We start from the raw sequence: 19999 nt of genomic DNA on the forward strand, positions 1-19999 counted from the left end.
GATAAAACTTCAGTTTCATATTATGCTATCAGTTACAATTCATTGGCTAAGATCTGTAATGTTGTGTAGAAGCCATCAGAAGTGCCATCAGGAGACTTGAGCTCAGTCATGTTCAGATTGAAGCAGCTCATGTAGAGGTGATTTTTTCATTCTGCTTTTCACAGCTAGTGCTACAATAAAGAAGGCAGTGAGGAAGTTGGAACCCTTCCCTGGGGCAGGTTTGAGTAAACCGACTACTGATTCTCTGGCAGAATTACTCTAGAAGCCAATGATAACCTCTCCCAAGTAAAGATTATTATCCATCTGTGATAAATATTCTGAACTTGGACAGTTACCTTGGTGGGCCACAGCCTGGCTGCAAACAGATGCTTGGATTATCACCTGTTATAAACGCACTGGCTGTTTGTCCAAAAGAAATGCCTCCCAACTTCCATTCCTCTTCCGCTTCTTAACGTGCCTTTCTCAATGCCAACACGGACAGTGGGCCAAGAGAAAGGGCAGAGACCAGCAGAGCCACCTTTCAGCAATACTGCTGGCAACAGGGCTTCCCCCCCATAGCTCATTTCCATTGGGGTGCACTTAGCATCGAGGAGTCCTAACAAGCCTTTTTGTGATTTCCTGTTGTGAATGCATTGACACAGGAGAGGATCGCAGTGTACAGTGGTACAGTGTCTTTAATGCCTTAGAAAATAAAAACTTTCTGCTTTCTTGCAGTGAAGGAACCAGAACATGAAGCTTCAAAGAAGACTAAGTGAGTTGATGTTTTACATTTTTATTACTTTAATACTTTGCACGTCTTGATTTGTAACTGATAATGTTTGGTGCATTTGTGTGACATCTGGTGTTTTTAAAGCATTGCTGCTTTTTTTTACCTTCTACTTCAGCATGTAAAAATCAAGATATTTTTCTGGGTAGACAGACCTTTTCAAATCTGTTGCTGCAGTCCAGTAGTAGTGTTTGTGCAGGAGTCTGAGATTTTCCATAAGCTTGGACTCATTGGGTTTTCTGTACAAGGTCAGCTTGTCAATTGCATTTTCCTAAATCTAACCAGACATTTTGATTTGCCAATGTGTATCAAATTGCAAGGCGTAGCTGGAAAGTTTTACCCTTCGGGACTGCAAATGAGGGTCAGCTGTCTCTTTGCTTTGGGATAGGGCATTGTTCAAAATGAGGACCAACCAGTGGCTAAATCTAGTCGGAGATTTTGTGCTGACTTTGCCTGACACTGGATCCAGATTTTTGACAGAGAGGAAGGCAATGTGCATATAGAATAGTGCATGGAGATTGCATGCTCGCTTGTGAAACTACTAAAGGTAATCTTTCTTCCTTTCTTATTTTTCTTCTATCACTTCTTTCCACAGGGAAAAGGTTCCCATCCACGTCTTTAGTCCCAAATATACAAAATTACGTGACTGGCACCATGAAGTCTCAGCACGTGTTCTTAATGTCCAGTGATTTTACCCAAGTTGCAAAAGCATAACACAAATACTTCCTTCTTTCCTTCTTTTCCATCTGCTTTGCAAAAAAGGAAAAAAAGAAAAAGAAATCTTATTTCACTAGCCTTACTGCAAGAGAAATTCTGTCCTTTTCTATACTTTTCTAACACTTTCCTACTGATGTGTAAAAAATGAGATTAAAATGTTCTTGTGCTAATCAATAGTTGACAAAATCCCCGAATTTAAAACAGAACAACTTGGGTGCCTCAATCTCCCAATGTGGGGGATTAGGTGGCTGTTGCAGTTCTTTTGTTGCCTCGAAGGAGTCATTTGCATTGCTGAGTTTGAGTTACTGTAGGTTGCTAGGAAGAAAATTATGAACAGAAGAATAAGAAATGTATTACTTTGATTTTGGGTCTGGGGGAAGAAGACGAAGAAAGACTGTATGCACTTATTTCAAACTACCAGGATAATTATCTTGGATTTCACTAGATATTCAGCTGGTCAATTTTAGAGTAATTGTAAATGTTTTACCAAGTACAACAAGAAGATGGGCTGCTTTTAAACAAATAAAGAAAATCCACTGTTGCAAATCAAAGTGCGAGCTCAATATAAAGATTCTGCTGCTTAGACTAGTAATATGTTCATATGGTGGAAAACTTAGAAAAAATTAAGCAGAATGTTGCTGTGTACCTGTAAAAGCTTCAAAACATCCTCTAACAAGAACAAGATGGTAGTATTTATTTATTACAGTGTGAAGCTCATAGGCTTTTTTTGTTTATAAAAGCTTCATGGCCCTATGGTTCTCCTGTAAAATAATGTATTATAGTAGCTACACATTCATTAATTTATGCTTTTTGAAGCTTGAAGAGTATTTTAATAAAAGTTGCTTTTATCTTAGCTCTGTCTGTTTTTCTTTTGAGTCTCTCTGACTCCTTGAATATTCCTCTCATGCATGGAGCTGTAATTTCATTGCACTTTTGTAGATTATATTATTAAGAGAAACAGTTAAATCCCTGATGTGTAGTAAAAACAACCTGCACTGTAAAAGATTATCACAGTAGTAGAATGGGGTTTGTGTGTTGTCAAAATCGGCACATTTGTAGATATCAGTCAAATGAAGGACCTTTGGGTGGTTACAGGAGCAAGAAATTTACCAAGTAAAAGTCTTTTGCAGCGCTTATTGAATCAGAGGAGTTTCAAAGCTCAGAAGTCAATTGTAAAGCACATATAAAAGCAGAGTCTTTCCTAACTGCTTAATAAGAACCACTACAATGGCTTGTAGTTTGTGCAGCTGACCTACACACTTGGTCCTGTGAACAAGTTGATGTCCACTGCAAATACTTCTGCAGATTTGGGGGGGTAAGCATCTTTATTGCACAGCAGTGAAATAGGAGACCCTTGGAAGCATTTGAAGCTTGTGTTTCCTTTTCAGATGGTTTATACTGCTATACAGTGCAGTAGCAGCTTATCATATTTGTCATTTTATCTTTAGGAAAAGCCAAACAGAAAATGGAGACTTCAGGTAATAGCCAAGTTATCTAACACTAACAGTCACTGATCTGGATGCATAACACTGCACTGCATAAAGTACAATTAGATTTGCACTGGTAATGATGGACCAATGCATATCACATTTTGCACACCTTTTGGGTTAACTACTTAGGGACAGTAGGGGAAAATATTAATTTCAATAATTTCACTAAAGACTGTTTTAATGAGAGGTACCAATCAGTTTTGATATCCCCCCCTGCTTGTTAGTGAGAACTGTTACTAAACGCAAGTGTATTTCTGAGTGCACATACACCACAACATAATAATTTTACAGCACACTGCTTATTAAAGTAGGAATGTGAAGGAGTGTATTAAAATAGTTTTGCTGGTTGTAAAAAAATTTTTTATGAATGGAACAGAAGATGGGAGTTTTTAGAGGACATCAGTGCAATGAGAACTATGCAAGATTATTGATTAGGCTCTCCCTAATGTTTTCTTCATAAGGGTAGAATGATTTGGCCTTCAAGTATTTTTGTATTTTGGAGATGTCCCCAGGTAATGAGAAACATCTTCATCTTGTTATTTAACTTACCATTATGTCTGTCTGTCTTGCTAGCTCTTATCCATTTGAAGGGTGAATTGCTTTAGTGAGAAATAGAACAAGTCTGAAGAAAAATGCCTCTGTTTTGTTCAAAATTAAAAATAGATAGTCATAAAGCCTAGCTGTTGAGGATATGATTAGCGTGAGAAAGGCAGGAAAATTATTTGTTGCGTATAAATTCATAGCAAGAACTCATTAGTTCAAAAAATGTTTTATGAACATATGAAATGAATTCAATTTAGGGCTTTAAAGATGTCATCTCTTCTCCTAATATCTCCATTGCATAGCTCTTGTTGATATTAAATTTTGGACTTCATTACTGTTTCCAAAACAATGGAATGCTTGTTCATTTGCATGTGGATAACATGCCCTTGCTGATGTCCAATTCCCAGCATACATCTCATCTTTGAAAAAAATATTGAGAGGTTTTGATATAAATGAATAAGCTTAAATTTAAGAGATTACCGAGGAGGATGAATATGGTGAACAATGACATAGAAACTTCTCTTCCATTAGTAATCTAGGGACGAATACCCCAATTTAATAATATTTTAACTTTTTGTATGGATAAACTGGATTTTTCTTTTCAGCAGCTGGAAGGGCAGGAAATAGGAATAGAAAGTCCTCACCGAAATGTGTAAATTACAACTCTTTAAACCAGTTACTTAAAGCTTAGAAAGGCAAAGTCTAGCCTTTGTGTAAAGTTTATTTATGTGCTTTAATAACTGATTAGTTCTAAAACATACTTGGAAATAGGGTGGTGAAGATTTAGATGTTCACTTTTAATCTTTTCCTTTTGAGCAACTAGGTACAGATTTGGGGTTGTCCTTGAATTGTAGTCAGTTCATTGTTCTGGGTGAAGATGTGTCTGGATTTTCCAGATTTGTAGTTTACTTAATCCATAGCCATTGGAAAATACTTGTCCCACTCTTGTTCAGTCCTGAAACAACCTGTTTTAAGTGATGTATTTATTTTCTTTTTTTCTCCCCATGACATAAATATCACTAAAGCATACCTGCAGATCTGCCTAATGGAGCAGGAGTCCAGGATACTTGTATTAATCTGAATAAAACCTCCATAGCTACCCACACTTTGGAGAGGCCACCTGTATCAGAATTTCCATCTACACCTTTACCGCCTATGAGGTCTGCTCTCTGTTCGTTCTTAAGTCTGTTCAATGATTTTCAGCACTTAAGATTCCATATGTCATTAAGTTACTTAATTCTGCGTTCCTTGATATACATACGTGTATATATATATATATAGGCAGCAATGCCTACTCCTGTGGCTAATCTAGTCTGCTCAAAACTTGTGGTTGTAATTGCTCTCTATCTTGTAGTTTACTTCTATTTTTGTGTATTACAGTGAGATGTGCTTTTCTTCAATTATAGGGCTTTAAGACAATGTTTTCCATATATTTTTTCTCCTATCAGAACTGAAAGGAAGGATATGAAAAAATAGAGAAATATATAGTCTAACCTTCACAAAGGTAACACCCTAAAAAAGTTGCACCAAAAAGCATAACTTGGGCAGTGAACTCCAGTAGCACTTTGGTCTGTTTCTTTTCCATTATTTTCTAAAAGTTTTCCATCATGTAGCCTAATACTAAATATGTAGTTGTTCCATATTTTTAAAGGCAAATACTATTTGGCCTTCTGAGTTTATAAACAGCAGGACACTTCTTAACCTTCATTAAAAGCGTGACACTTCCTAAATGTATTGTACATCATTTTACCCCACATTCATGTATTGCTGCAAAATCCACTTTTTTCTTTAAAAAAAAAAAAGAAGTTACTAACACTTATGAGCACAGTCCCTCCTGTTCAGCACGGTATTTCAATGTGGATTAAAAATCTATTTTCTGTGTGTCTCCATTTTGGTTTTATTATTGTGAATGGAGTGAAAATGGTGCTAGACCAGAACCTGCAGCCACTCTTTTGCCGCTAGCAGAGTCCTTCTCTGGCAATGTTTGCTCTTCCAGGCTTTCAGAACACATTGCTGCGGCAACTCCTGGGAGATAAATCATTCAGATCCAGTTAATGATCTACCTATGTGTTGCTTTAGCCTAGATTTGTCTGTCTTAGGGCAAGGAGAGTCTGTCATCCACTTAAAATAAACTTTGTTAATCTACTGTGATTAGGGATTTTCCTGGAAGTGGTAGGAGGGGGAAGAAGAAGAGAACTGAAATGAAGCTGAGCAGATTTATGAACATTTGTGCGGGTACCAGTATATCTAAGACACGTTATGTAGTGTGTGTTGCTGTGTTGTCAGTGGATGTCCACTCTGTCACCTGGATGGAGTAGCTTTTCAATGATCTCAACAACTCAAAAGTGAATTCAGTTTTCTTCAAAGCACAGAGAAATGCTTTTAAAACTATAAAAATATTTTTTTAAAGTAGATAATTTTGTTCATAACAGCGTGCTGTGTGCTATGATACAATCAGAAAAAATCAGATGATTATCTGACAAATTCTCCATCATTGGCCTAGCTTCACCAGCACTTATCTTGGCAGATTGATGGTGGTTTGGAGGTCATTTGTGGGTACTAGACAGTGACAATTTTGGATATTAGAGAGAAACATTAATTTGAGGGGTTTGATGCCATTATTAAAGGTCAATAACATTTTCTGATGGTTTGTGATTCATAGTGCAGGGGAGTTTTTTGAATTCCAGATAACTAGAGTTTGTTACACATGCACAAGCACAAAGTTAAAGCACAAAACAAAGCTGCTGCTTTGAAAATGAGAACTGAATGAACAATGCCTGGTCCTGCCAGGCCCCTAGACAGAAGTATTTATACAGATAGTCAAAAAAGTAGATGAGTATTTTCTACTCAAGAATGGCAGAAATCAGAGCAGCTTATGCAGAGCTGTAGAAGGAAGCATTAGCATTGAGTGTGGAAAGGAGAACATAAATTATTTCGCAAAGCTATGTAGTCTTGCTGCTCTCCTGAAATTAGAGGTACCAGCGTAGCAACCGTATTTGATGTTTATGTTTTGTTACTGAGCCCATGTCACTGCATTTTCAATGTGGTTTTGGGTGGGAAATGCACCCAGAGCTGATCTCCAAAGCCCTTCATTTTTGTTGTTTTTGTTTTATTTTTATAAAATAGCAGCTATGGAGCAATTGGTGTGTGCCATGTTAGACCTTTGGTAAAGCAAAACTACCCATCCAAAGGTCAGTAGACTTGCTTTTGCCACTAAAGCCCCACATTTGTTATCAATGACTGGCATGAGTGTTATTTTCCTAATAGGCTCCATCTCTTTTTGGCTGAAGCTCTAATTTGTACCACCCAGTACTGAACCACCAAGAAAGAAAAGAACTTGCTGTGATCTGGATTTGATTACTAGTTTAAAATTAGGTTCATTAGTTATAAGGTGGACTTCATAATATAAAATATAATGTTTTTTATTGTAGTTTTAGTTCTTTAATGAAAGCCTAAACTAGTCATATGGCAATAAAACCATCTACTGTAATTTATAGTGTATTAGTACTCAATTTCATATATGCAATGTCCACCTATTAGTTTAACAGTAAAATATTTAAAAGGAATTGCAGCCTTTCCACAGAGTTGCAAAAAGTCATCTTAAAAAGTCATCCTGGCAAATTTAGATCATCTAAACCGCAGAATCTGGCACTTCCTGAGAAATACATAACTAATATAAGGCAGCTTCAGTGCCAGCTAGTCTTTACATTGCTCTTTTATATACACACTTTTTACAGTCATGCAGGCCTACTTTTTTCTTTTAATGGAATTATTCATGATAGTCATAAATACAAAGACTTAGTATTAAGTAGTAGGTATTAATCCTGATTTTGGTTGTGTATTTTCTGATTAGTGGACAGCCAAGAACATTCTCTGCAGAAATCGTAACTTCCAAGAGTAATTTCTTGGTCCTAACTACTGCCAAAGCAAGATTAAAATGAAAATACAATGAGTATGTATGTATGAATAAGATTTGGAGTCAGCTTCCTCTCACTTTGCAGCATATACCCAGTGTGATTTATTCCCCTTCTCCTTGCCTTTGTCATGGCCCCTTTTTGTAACTTACAAAGCTTCACAAAGATGCTGTATAAAGTTTTGGAGAACTTGAGGGCAGCTCCAGGAAATATAATCTGTGCATACCCCTGTTTTGTCATGAATTGTTGTAACTGCTGGTGTATTCTCCTCAACTCAGCCAGATCACCTTTTTGGCAGGTTTAGCATTTCTACATTGATTTTAAATAACTTCCCTTGACTGCAAAAGGGAATTTGCAAAAACAGGGACTGCTCATTTAATTGGTCAATGAGCATCAGGTTGGGTCTCAGACTGACTGAACTAAAGCTGTCAGATCTTTTACAGTTGTCTTTGTTTGGTGATAAGCAAGAGGAAGTAAAATATGGGGGGGGAAATACTGCTTTCCTGGGGTGAATACTGTTTGTCCTTCTGCTTGCTTTTACTTTACTGAACTTCTGTTTGAGAACACTTTGGAAGCCTTAGCCAAATGAACATTTAACCCTCCTGCAATTGTTCAGGTTAAATACCAGCAGCCAAGTAGCCAGTGTCTAAAGTGTAATCTACTTATACTAGGTAGAGTTTCTAATACACTGTTATCTGTTGTTTTTTTTTTTTTAATAACTACTTTAAACTAGCCGAATAGTTTGGTTTTGTGGTTAAACAAGCCTGGTTCTAAGCTTTCAAGCTTCAGCTGTAAAAATGCCCCAAAGAACCAGTTTCAGCATGGTCTGATTCCTAGGGGATGAGTATTTGTTTCCTAGGGAAGAAAAAAGAGCCTTCATAGGCTACTCACTCTCCTTACAGAAGATGCAAGAACACTAACTACGAAGGATTATCCATTACTGATAGGTATTTTTAGCAAATGAGAGATTTTTTTCTCCATGTGTTGTCTTGTTATAATTACTTGTGAAATTAACATCAACTAGGGAAATAACTGTGGAGTTGCCTGCTCCGGAGGCAGCAAGCTTTCTGACACCTAACAAAGCACCTCTCCCTGCAAAGTGCACCGTGGCCACACAGACCTCTGAGCTCCCAGTACCTACCACCATGGCTGTGGGACTGCCTCTTGCAGCCCCAACTATGGAAACAGCCCTTGAGCTGCCTTCTGCTATAGCCAGGTACATCCGCCCCTGCTCTGTTAAAAGGCATGATGAGAAACTAATTTTACATATGGTTTTACTTGATTTTTTTTTTTTGATGCTGCTGCTGTCAAGATGGAGCAGCTTGCATGTGTCTCCTGACCCTCATGTGGCTCTTGAAACCTGAACAGCATTTAGAAATTAAAGGAGGTTTTAGACAAAATGTAAAAAAATGCTTAAAAAATTGAATATGGCCATTGGATGGAGGCGGATAAACTAGTAATGGGTAGGAGATTTGGTTCGAAGGTGACATTGTAGTCAGAAGTTGGTGACATGGGCTGAATAAATAGTGTCAAAGTGTGGAGGAAGGTTTGAGGGGGGAAGGCACATCAGAATGTGCATAATATGTGATGCTTTGGTATTCCACATTTTATTCTCTCAGCTTTCAAAGGTTAGTCACCCATGCCATAAAATGTGTATTTTGGGATTACCTAGTAGCCTTAAGTTTTTGGAGGAGAATACAAGCATTAGCTTGTGTAATGATGGGACATCCAGAGTAAAGGGACCAATAGGGAAAGAAAGCACTTCATTCAGTAATTAACACTTTGGGATATTAAACCATACCTGGGGTTTTTTTGTTGTTGTTTTGGTTTGTTTTGTATGGGTAAAGAGGGCTTTTGAAAGTCCTTAAATTAACTCCACCTGAGCTTTAGTTAGCAGTGCCAAAGGTATAATGAGGGCTTGATTAATGACTTTTCTTCTCTTGCTGCTTTTGGGCAGGCATGAAGCATCTCCGCTTACTTGTGAAACAAACTCTTTCAGTAAAATTTCAAGCTACCAGTCTAAATCATCTATAAATCATACAAGGTAAATCTTTTAAGGTATATCTACAGCAGACTACTAGGTGTAAGCAAGGTTTTCAGGCAGCATTTTTGCATTTAAATCTGAGAAGTAGTATGAAGTATAGTTGTGTGAGTGTTGATTTCTGAAATGATTAAAAAAATATACACAGCAATGCTATGGATAATCTTGACATTTTAACGTAATTTACGACTGTAGAAAGTACTTTGGATCCAGTCCAGTTTTTCCCTTTTTATGTATTTTTTTTCCCTGTGCATATTCCTCCCAACCTAAATAATAAGTAGGGAAAATTAAAAGGGGGTGAGGAGTACACTGAATTTGTAAAGGTGGCTAAAACCAGACCTGATGAAGTTGTATCTGCAAATATTCCAAAGTTTTCAATGTTTGTTATTTATTATGAAAAAGAGAATCTAAATGATTTTCAGGAGTCTTTCTGTCAGCACCATGGAGACTCAGATGGATCCACATGGAGTGTCCTGGGTCCTGGTTCAGTGGGAATGACCTAGGGGTGTGAGGCAGAGTCTGGAATGGGGAATTTGAATGCTGATATATGCTGAATGCTGGCTTGGTGAGGGGAAAGTTTTGTTTGTGGGTGAAATCAGAATTGCTGTTTTCTACATTAGTATTCAAGTGATTAATACATTGCCTGACGTGTCTGTGAGCTGGGAACCTACAATCGCGTAACTTTTCAACTGTTAATATGGTCCGGTATTGTGCCTTTGTCAATCTTTCCTGCTTTTCTGTTTTCTCCTCTGTTGGCTCAAAGCTTCTGTGCTGAAAAAGTACTCCTGGAAAATCCTTTGGGAAGTCTGTCCAAGTTGGGACCTACTCCTCTTCCCATTCTTTCTCCTTTCAAGCAGAGATCAACAATTAAGAGTATGGCTGCTGCTGCTGTGTCTGCTGCCATTGCTGTCCGGGCCAGGTAGACATCAATTCTAAAAGGAACATTTTATAGCTTGGTTTAAGAAAGTTCAAGCTCACACAAGAATAATGGGTCCCTCGCAGGGCTGTGAAATCAACTTTCTTCAATAGCATGGTGGGCAAGCTGTTGGAGTATGTCCAAGGCTCCCATGCCATATTCTTAGCTTAGTTCCACAGTGTTGCTCTGAACCTGGGTGAGTAATTCTACCTTTCTGATCCTCATGATTTCTGTTTTACGGTTCAGTCAGTAAACTAACTGTAAATAACAGTTGTGTTACATGAGTGTCAGAGAATAATTACATCTTTGAGTAACTTTTAGATGCTCTCTGAGTTCCACCTAAATCTTTATTGCACTTTGCTTTTTATGAAGGCTTACTTAAACCAGTGGTTTCAAGTTCTTCTCTCGTGCATTCATATCTGTACAAAATTTTTGAGCATGCAATATATGTATATTTATGTATTTCTAAATTATATGAATGTCCTAATGTACTGATACATATGCTGATATCATAAAACATACACAAACCCATAAATTAATATAGGATGAGAAAGAGATGAAGTAAATACTATTTTCAAAATCTTTTCTATTTTACTTGAGTAATGGTAAAACTAAAATAAGAAAACATTCTCACACCCCAGTGGGTTGTCTTGTGCATTCTCTGTAGCCTGTAACCTCCACTTTGGGGATTGTTTATTTAGACATAACTTCTGTATCAGTTATCCTCGGTTCACTGTCTCCATACTGCTACATAATTTACAGGCTTCTCATAAGGTTTTAGGGTTTTCAGTGGTCCTATCCAACTTGAACTTTGTTTGATCACCTAGTTTGTTTACATGGTCTTTCTAAATGCTTGCTAGACTCTCCGAACCTAGTGTCTACCGCTCACTCTTGGATGCCCTGCTCATCACGCCTGTTGCTAAGCCTCCTCTGCAGGCCATGAGGCCTTCCAGGAAGTCCATGAGTGCTCTAGAGTTGCCGAAGAGGAAGAGGTATTATCCGAGTGTGGTGCATGGTTGGCACTTGGGACTCGCAGGAAACTGGCTTCTACTTCAAAGCCTTTTTCTGTTGCCTGCACACTTGTAGCAGTCTGCCTGTTGTGGTCTTTGGCATGAGGTCACCAACCCCAAATTCTACTTGTTTCACCACTTTGCAGAACTAATCTGCACCCGGGTCCTGCTGATGGAGTTTGTGTAAGTCCACTGTACTAAGCAAAGACTTCCTCCCTGGTAGTGGGGGCATGCACTGAGATGCACGGTGCTGTTCGTGTTGCATCACAAACCTGTGAGGGAGGCACTACCGCTCTGAATAGCTGACTAGAGAAGAAACAAGATATCTGGCTTGAAACCTCTATCCAGGTGAATTACTTGCAACAGTTCCTTGAGCAAGTAAGTGGCACAGGAGGCTGCAACAGTGCTGCAGGAACAAAGGGCTGCTATTTTTCAAAGCTTACTTTTAAAGTATAAAGTAACTGGCATGTGGTGCAGCAAATAACTACTGAAATATATTTTCTGTCTAGGCCCTTTGTTTCAGTGTTGATTCTGCCCAGTGCACAGGACTTGTTTCCTGACCGCAGCTGTGTTAACACTCACTTCTGTGGAAAGCTGCTTTTATGTAACTGACTTCAGCCTCAAAGTTGGAAATCTATTTCTTGGGTTGGGTTTTTTTCCAGGAAAGTACCTATTAAGTTGTGCTAAGGAAGAAATAATTGTGGGGTTTCATGTACATATTTATATTTTAACAAGAGTAAAACTCTTCTAGAGATAAGGCCCAATTCTAAGTAGAGCTGAGATCCACTTGATGTAGGAACTTGTATTGAGTAAGAGGTATTTATTATTTCCATCCTGTTTCATGGCTTCTAAGGTGACCTCAGTCACTAGAAAAGGCTAAAGTACCGCTAGCCTCGGCGAGCTAAAAATGGTACTTACTAGTCACAAACAGACAATCTTAGATTTCATTGAAGTTTCTAGCATCGTGGGATATCCACTTTTAAAAGAAAAAAGCTATTAACGGAATTATAGTGCTGTAACACAACCTTAAATTTTAATTTTCTTTTTGCTGCTAAATGATACTTACTAGGAAGTCTTTCTATGTATGGTTCCGAAGGGAAAACCTCTCCAGGAGTTCTGATACTTGCGCTATGGATGAAGGCCAGGATATGCTGCCAGACTTTTTTCTTTCACTCACTAATATGCATCATTTCTGGCATAAATGAAGGTAGATTGGTACAAGAATGGGAACCTTTTCCTTCTTTACTCTGAAACTGACTTTGCCATTGTTTGCTCACCATACAGAGAGAACACCCTCCTGGTTTTGAAGTTTTATTTTTTGGAGATGCAAGCACTTATTTCTGCCAGAAAGTTGAGATTCTCAAACTAGCTGCATTCATTTGAAGTTCCTTGGTACGTGGGACTGTCTGTTGGGAAAGGCAGCAAGCAGTGGAGAACTTCTTTCATCCTGCCATAGTTAAATTGCAGCCTTGGAGGTTTTTCTTTGTTTTGCTGTTACAACCAGCAGAGCTGCATAGAAATGTGCTGGGAGCCAGGAGGTATACAGGGAGTACAGAGACCATGTAAGCCTGCCCAAATGACCTCATCAGTATCAGATATATCAAGATCCAGGTTGGACGGCTTGAAATAAACATCTGTAGATTATTAGGGGGAGGGTTAAACTTTATTTCTAAACTTACTGATTTTCTCTTAAACCATTTCAATAGCCAGGTTATTCTGGTTCAGGTTGCTGTGTGCAGGCTGTGGAATAAAGCAATACAGCAAATATATGATTTTCAGGCTGTTAGGCACCTCCCAAATAGGATATGGCCTGAAATTTGAGAAATGTGATGTAGCAGTACCATTAGTCTGAGAATGTTAAGCATAACCTGTATTTTGAAGGATTTTTCCCTGAATGATTGCTGTTGGTCTGAAGTTATCATCCAGCATACCAGGGTAATGATTTCTGTTTTCCTTGTTATCATCCTGAGCCAGTTGCCAGCTGATGGAGCCGTAGAAATGAAGCTTTGTGCTGCCTCATCCTAGTGAATAAGGAAGCACAACCTTTATTGTGTGGCTTGAGAAACATATAGGAAAAGGAGATAAAAGAAGAGAAATTATGCTTACAATTTACTGTCAGTAAGTACACAGACTCATTTAAGTTACACAAAGATCAAGCAAAATTAATCAATTCTGCCAGAAAAAAAAAAAGATAAATATAACACATTTGAAAGAAATGTAGCCAATGAGTGTGTGAAACTAGGTATTAAAATGTCTTTGCACTAGTGTGCATCTAGTGACATATTGTAATATGTACATGAATGTAACGCTAAAAAATGTTTTAAATGGCAGCTTACTTCATCCCACAATACAATAGTCGATAAGGAAGAACTGAAATCTTACGTTCCATGAGTAGAGAAATGAGTATACAACATTGCATAGTAGAAGAACTTGTTCAAAAAACAATTGGCTCAACAATGTAAGGCAAGTAAATTAGCTTAAACAACTTTGGGGTTTGCGTTCTGGTTCTATCTTGTATAACTTTCATGAAAAGGTAATGGATCTATTTTACCAAGGTAGCTTAAGTTTGTTTGCATTATCTCTGGGGAAAATCTCAAGAAGATTGTAGTTATAACAAAAGCAGGGTTTTGATTTTGTTCTGCAACAGGGTTATTACTCCAGAAATATTTCCCTTTTATTCTTCTCGCTTCACTGTGTCTGTTCCAGAAAACTGGCTGTCTTAAACTGCTCTACACCGGTTAGCTGCCAGAGAACTTAACCTTTTTTTCTGGCTTAATATTTGTTACTAACTGGTCTGAAGTATGCTGAACATCCACATATTTTCACTGCCTACCAAACTCCTCAGAAATGGTCTTTTTTTCTTGGTATAAAATCAGCTGGGTTGGAAGAGACCTTTAAGATCATCAAGTCCAACCGTTACTCCAGCACTGCCAAGTTCACTACTAAACCATGTCATTAAAAGCCTCATCTACGCAGCTTTTGAATACTTCCAGGGACAGTGATGCATATCTTGCTTCTTTCCACAGCTCAAGGAAATGTGTAGCTTTGTCGTATAACAGCCATGTAATCTTTCACTAAGCTAAATTTTCATCCTGATGTCAACAGAAGTAGCCTTAAGTTTATAGAGGTTTGTGTTTTATAACAACATATGTGCAGCAGAGAGTATGATATATTTAATATCCAAGAATTGGAGTCTGCCATAAAATCAAATCACATGGCAAAAATGCTGTAAAATGTTGGGAGACGCTAGCGAGAATGGGTGTTGACATGGCTTTTGCTTTATCTTCTTGACATTGTGCCATATACAATTACTTGAAAAGAGGATAGTTTGGCCTTGTGAAGTAAACACTGGTGTTGACTCTGGGAGAATTCTTGTTCTGAAAGATGCTTTGAATTGTTTCTGTGTAGAGCACTGCTTACGGAAGGGTTACATATTCCCTTACTGTAACTTGATATGGAAATACCTCCACCCAGATGGCTTTCTCTCCCCTTTATTATTTTATTTTGCATTTTTATCTTTCTTGGAAGTTGTTGGAACACTGCTAGGTTAACACAAAACGTAAACGCCGTTTTAGAAAGCTGACTGAGATCGTGGGTTAGCACTAGGGGTGGGAACAAGCTCAGCACTCATTATTTTCTGTCTTCTGTTTCTCTGTTATTACATCAGAACAGCCTTGCATAAAAGGCATATGTATTTCCCCATTCATGAGTTTTGTTCTCATTCTCATACCTCTCTTTTTCTGGCTTCCTATATATGTCTTCAGCTAGCGTGTGTTTTGATACTGGACAAAATACATCATGTGATGTGTATGATATAACACATCTTAAAACAAGAAATTTTGATCTGAGATTCAAGTTTATCTCAGCTGTGCTAATACCTTGCTGTAAAGCTTTGCAGAACCATCTGCGTAACAGTTTACTTGGTCTTAGGGCAGACAGATCACTCTTTGAAGTTGCAGTTTCTTTAATATGAATGTTTCAAAAAATTCATATTGAAAAATTCTCTTTCTTCCTCCCCCCCCCCGCTATAACAAGTATTGTGAATATGTTAGAAGCTGTTTATTCAGGTTTCAGCAGCGTGCTCTATGCCTGTGTGGAGTTAACAGACAACAGGCATCCATGTGTAAGGCCAGGGAAGTCTTGCTTTTTTTGTTACAGTTTTGGTTTTGGAAGCCATAAAGCAGAATCAAGGCTACCACATTCCACTTGGTTGTGCCAGAAACCAAGAAAAGTGATTTGCTCACATTTTTTTTGTCTTGTTTTTGTCTTGAAAGTTTTAGTACTCTTAAGGGAAAATAACCTCACAGAATTCCTGGCTATCAGAAGAAAGCATTTGCAGACTATTTCTTAGACCTCTTTTGTCAGCAAGCTTCTTTAGATCACAGAGTTCCTGACTCACACAGTCATCCTGGACAAGTGGGAGTTAAAAGTATCATTTATAATCCAGAGATGTAATAGGAAAATGCTGATCTACCAGACTGAGGTTGGGGCTCAAGTGATGATGATTACCAATGGGTAACCTGGTGTTTTGGGCTTCCATGAGAAAAAAGTCCACCTAGACCTTTTCGAATCTGCTTGGGAAAATCTGAGAGACTTGGCCCTTGTTAGCGTTTTAGTGGTGTTAGAAGTTACACAACAAAAAGCTGTATTCATTTTTAGATAGGACCATAGCTTCTACTTTGGCTAATAACAGCATGACACATAGTCAGCTTCTCTAAAGCATGTGTAAAGATATTCTGGGCAGCCTTATGTAGGAGTTTCCATGAAAGGATGGAGGGAGTTTAGGCATCTATAGCCCCAGACCATGTGATTTTCTTCTGTTGGATTGTAGGGGAAGCAGGGTGTCAGAACCTGTGAGTACGTTCAGAAGGATTTTTCCAGTGCAAGTTCCTTAAAACGCCTTTGAAATGTGTTCAGCCTTGTCTTGATGCACCTGATTTTGGGAAGAAAGCAGCTGTGGTACGGATGCAAATATCCTAGAGTGGTCTCTGAAAAACTGGTGCTCATGTCACATGTGAACTGGACCTGCTTCTTTCTCTGCAGGTTTCTTGCCTTTATAGCATCCAAGAAGCTCTCGGTACCATGTCCAGCAATGGGGCAGTCATCTGGCATATGTCTTTTCCTCCCTGTCCTCCTACCAAAAGCCAGGGTGTAATACAGTGTTTTATATACAGTGTAAAACAGCAGAGGAATTATTACTTGCTTTTTAGTCTATTTTTCCACAGTTCTTTCGTTGATCAGCAGGGGCAAGCCTGAGGAGCCTATTGTGAGCTCTGGATAAAGTTTATACTGGCACTGGAGCCCTGTGTGTGTCCCCAGGTCTCAGGCCAGCATCCCAGGAAGTTCTTTGTTTTCTGTACCTGGCCTTACTCTGATAGAATGGGGCTGCACTCTGCAGTAGGAATTGTTCATGGAAGTTCAGGAGATGTGTCATGTACTAGCTAGCATGTATCAAAGACAGAGAGGTGTCTTTGGCTTGTTCCTTTGCTGGACTTCATCTTTCTTAAAAGGAATGTGACTCTTGGTTACATTATTTTTCATCATGGAAACCTTTATTTTTGCTATAAGTATTCATCAGGTGGAAGAGGAATAATTTAAGAGTTATGAAACAGAGGTAAAAGGTTAAAGCTAGAGTTAGAAGGTAGGCTTGTCATTAATAACAGTACAAGTGTTTCTGACATCAAAATGGGCTTGACCTGAACCTGGCCTATGAATGTCATCTGGGAAGTCTGAGAAAGCTATTCATGTGAGACTTGGTAAATACATAGGGTTTATCATTCCTCCTTCAGCTTTCTAGTGACGGCACTGAAAAACAGATGGGAGCTCTCTTCCATGACCCATTAATTTTCTTAAATCTCTGTATATTTTTTTTGTCTCTTCAAACCAAGTATTTTCTAGGTAATTGTCCTGGTTTAGCAGTAGCAGTCATTTTTTCTACTGGTGCAGTGCTGTGTTTTGACTTTCGGCCTGGGAATAATACTGATAAAGCTGATGTTTTCAGTTGCTGGTCAGAATGTTTACCCTGACCAAGGACTTTGTGAGTCTCATGCTCTGCCAGGGAGGAGGAGAAGCCGGGATAAAGCAGGGACAGGACACCTGACCCAAACTGGTCAAAGAGGTATTCCATACCACAGCACGTCATGCCCAGGATGTAGAACTGAGAGTTCCCGGAAGGGCTGGATCACTGCGGGGTGGGGGTGAGGTACCGGTTGGTGAGCGGTTGTATTCTCTTCCTTGTTATTTCCTTTATCATTATTACTATTACTGGTAGCAGCAGTGGTTTGTGTTATACCTTAGTTATTAAACTGTTCTTATCTCAACCCGTGGGAGTTGCATTCTTTTGATTCTCCTCCCCGTCCCTCCAGAAGCGGAGGGAAGAAAGGTGGGGGGGGAAGTGGACTGCGTGGTTCTGATTTACGGCCTGGGCTTAAACCACGACAGTAATGAATCTTGTACAATATCCTAGTGAATTACAAAAACACTAGCAGGGCTAATTGTGGGTATTTTACAGCCTCTTTGTAGAAGGTAAGGTAAGTGTGCTTCTGAAAAGATACATAGCTCTATTTATAAAGTGGATAAAAATAATTGGAGTTTGAGTGGTTTTCAGTGTAGAAGAACATAAAGTAAAATGTTGAGGAATTAATCTTGAAGCATGAATTTGAAGAAGCTTAACATTTAAAAGGTTGAACGACTCTAGGGTGCAGCCGCTTGTTTGAAAGTGAAACAAAGATGGATTTCTCTCTCTCTATGGAGAACACTGCACGTGCATTCCCAGGCAATTGTGTGATTAGAGGACGTAATGCAGGAAAAACAATGCATGCACGCCTCAGCCATTTCTACATTTTTTCTATCCTTTTCCTGCCTAAAGGATACTCTTTTTACTTGTCTTGCATCCATTTTTAGTTGTTGAGTAGCCTCTTCTGTGTAAAGGCAGAAACCCTGGCAGCAGGGTTTTCTTATTCAGGACAGATTATTTATATTATTTATGATTTACAAAGTCCAGACAAATGCGGTAAAGAGGTGCTATGTTTGAAAAGTGTTTTGATAAACGGATGTGTCGTTTGGATGGAGAAGGTGGAAACTGTTTTTAGGACCCAGCAGTGTTTTGAGGAATTCTTAAAGTTGTAATGGCGCTTGGGCCTGGAACAGGTTTGATGGGTTATGTGTCAAGTGTACTCAACAGTGCAGAAGGGTGCTTCTGTGACACTGAAGTTACAGCCTTGTACTTTTTCCATAGTGGAAGGCAGTCGTAAACTTCCTTGTCATCTTCAACCACTGAGCTGCTTCTTCATGTCAGAGGATGTCTTCCTATCCTTTTTCTGTCAGTCTGCAACAGTGCTTTTATGCAGTGTTATCCCTGCTGCCTCAAAATTTGTTGTTAAAAGATCTGGATCCTAAGCTTTTAAGGAGCCTAACATGTACCTTGAGTGTCTCTGTTTTCACAAATGTATTTAAATATCTTTTAAAATATAAATGTAACAGAATGCAAAGTCTTACTTTGTGCTTCACTGGGTTTGTGCACACTGCATAAAGCAAATCCATCAATGTCAGGTAAGCTTCCACTGTTCCCAAAAGCCTACAAACGCAATAGCTGTTACTCATTAAACTGAACATTCATATATATTCTCTAAACTGTGAATATTTTTTTTCATCCCTTACCAAGAAAAGATTCTAAATGCATCAATTATTAACCCTGTAAATCTAGACACAAAAAATCAGGGTTATGAACTTGCTTTTTACCTCTCGGTGTGTTCAAGTTCTTGCATGTCCTACGGGCAGGGCGGTATTGTGCTGGTGTAATACTTGTAAACCAAAAATAGCTCAAGGTTTTTTACTTTATGAACTTGGCACAGTCTGTAATTCTGTGAATGACCCTGGTGAAATATGCACAATGCACATGTGCTGTAAATTGTTTGTTCTTCAATACAGGAAAGAATACAAGGCTTCTAACGTGTTGACTGATGTGTTTCCAGATTGCACAAAATATGTATTTAGAATTGTGTTTTGGCTGTATTGCACAACATTATTGAGTTAATTTCCTGTTTTTGTGATCTTCTTGGTTTGCAGATGACCTTCATTAGCAATTACTCTTCTATTTCTAAGATTTTTAATAAAAATGTTTGTTTTCAGCTTCTGAAAGGCAAGTAGCCATTATATATTACATAATATTATACTATTACAGTGCATAAAAAAAATGTTATGATAACTTTCTCATTCTTGAACAGCCTCTGGAAATGAGAAATGAAAATTTTTCTGGCTGGCGATGTAATTAGTGGCCATGTACATTCTACATGAATTGTGATTGAGTACATTTTTCATCATCCATGGTTTATAAATAGCTGAGAGAGTTCTGCTAACCCTTAAAATGTAAAAGCAACTGTAAGCTGCTCTAAAGAGGCAATATAAAATATTGTTTAATGAATAAAGAAACTTACAGGTCTTTTAAAATATTTAACTTTTTGGAGGCACAGTGGCACATAGAAGAAAACTACATTTAATTAAAGCACTTTTAGATAGATAATTTTATTAAGATCTGCAAGTATAATCTGACTAAATGAGTATTTACCTACTCTCCAAGAAAAAAAGAAGTATTGAAAAAGTC

General features: G+C 38.3%; 1 protein-coding gene across 4 annotated transcripts in view; it reads left to right on the top strand.

The window, feature by feature from the left end:
- Positions 1-19999, top strand: part of PDLIM5 (PDZ and LIM domain 5) — a 122673-nt gene that overhangs the window by 75602 nt on the left and 27072 nt on the right. For 2 of the 4 annotated variants that reach the window (XM_080622035.1, XM_080622036.1), the window contains exons 7-8: positions 715-751; positions 1362-2080. In XM_080622035.1, coding sequence (XP_080478161.1) covers positions 715-751; positions 1362-1455 — 131 coding nt within the window. In that variant the 3' untranslated portion in view covers positions 1456-2080. Of the gene's footprint in view, positions 1-714; positions 752-1361; positions 2081-19999 lie in introns of those variants that run through there. The other 2 variants (XM_080622033.1, XM_080622034.1) reach the window with 1 other exon arrangement.

Source organism: Psittacula echo (assembly GCF_963264785.1).
Source record: "Psittacula echo genome assembly, chromosome: 1".
NCBI classification, from domain to species: domain Eukaryota; kingdom Metazoa; phylum Chordata; class Aves; order Psittaciformes; family Psittacidae; genus Psittacula; species Psittacula echo.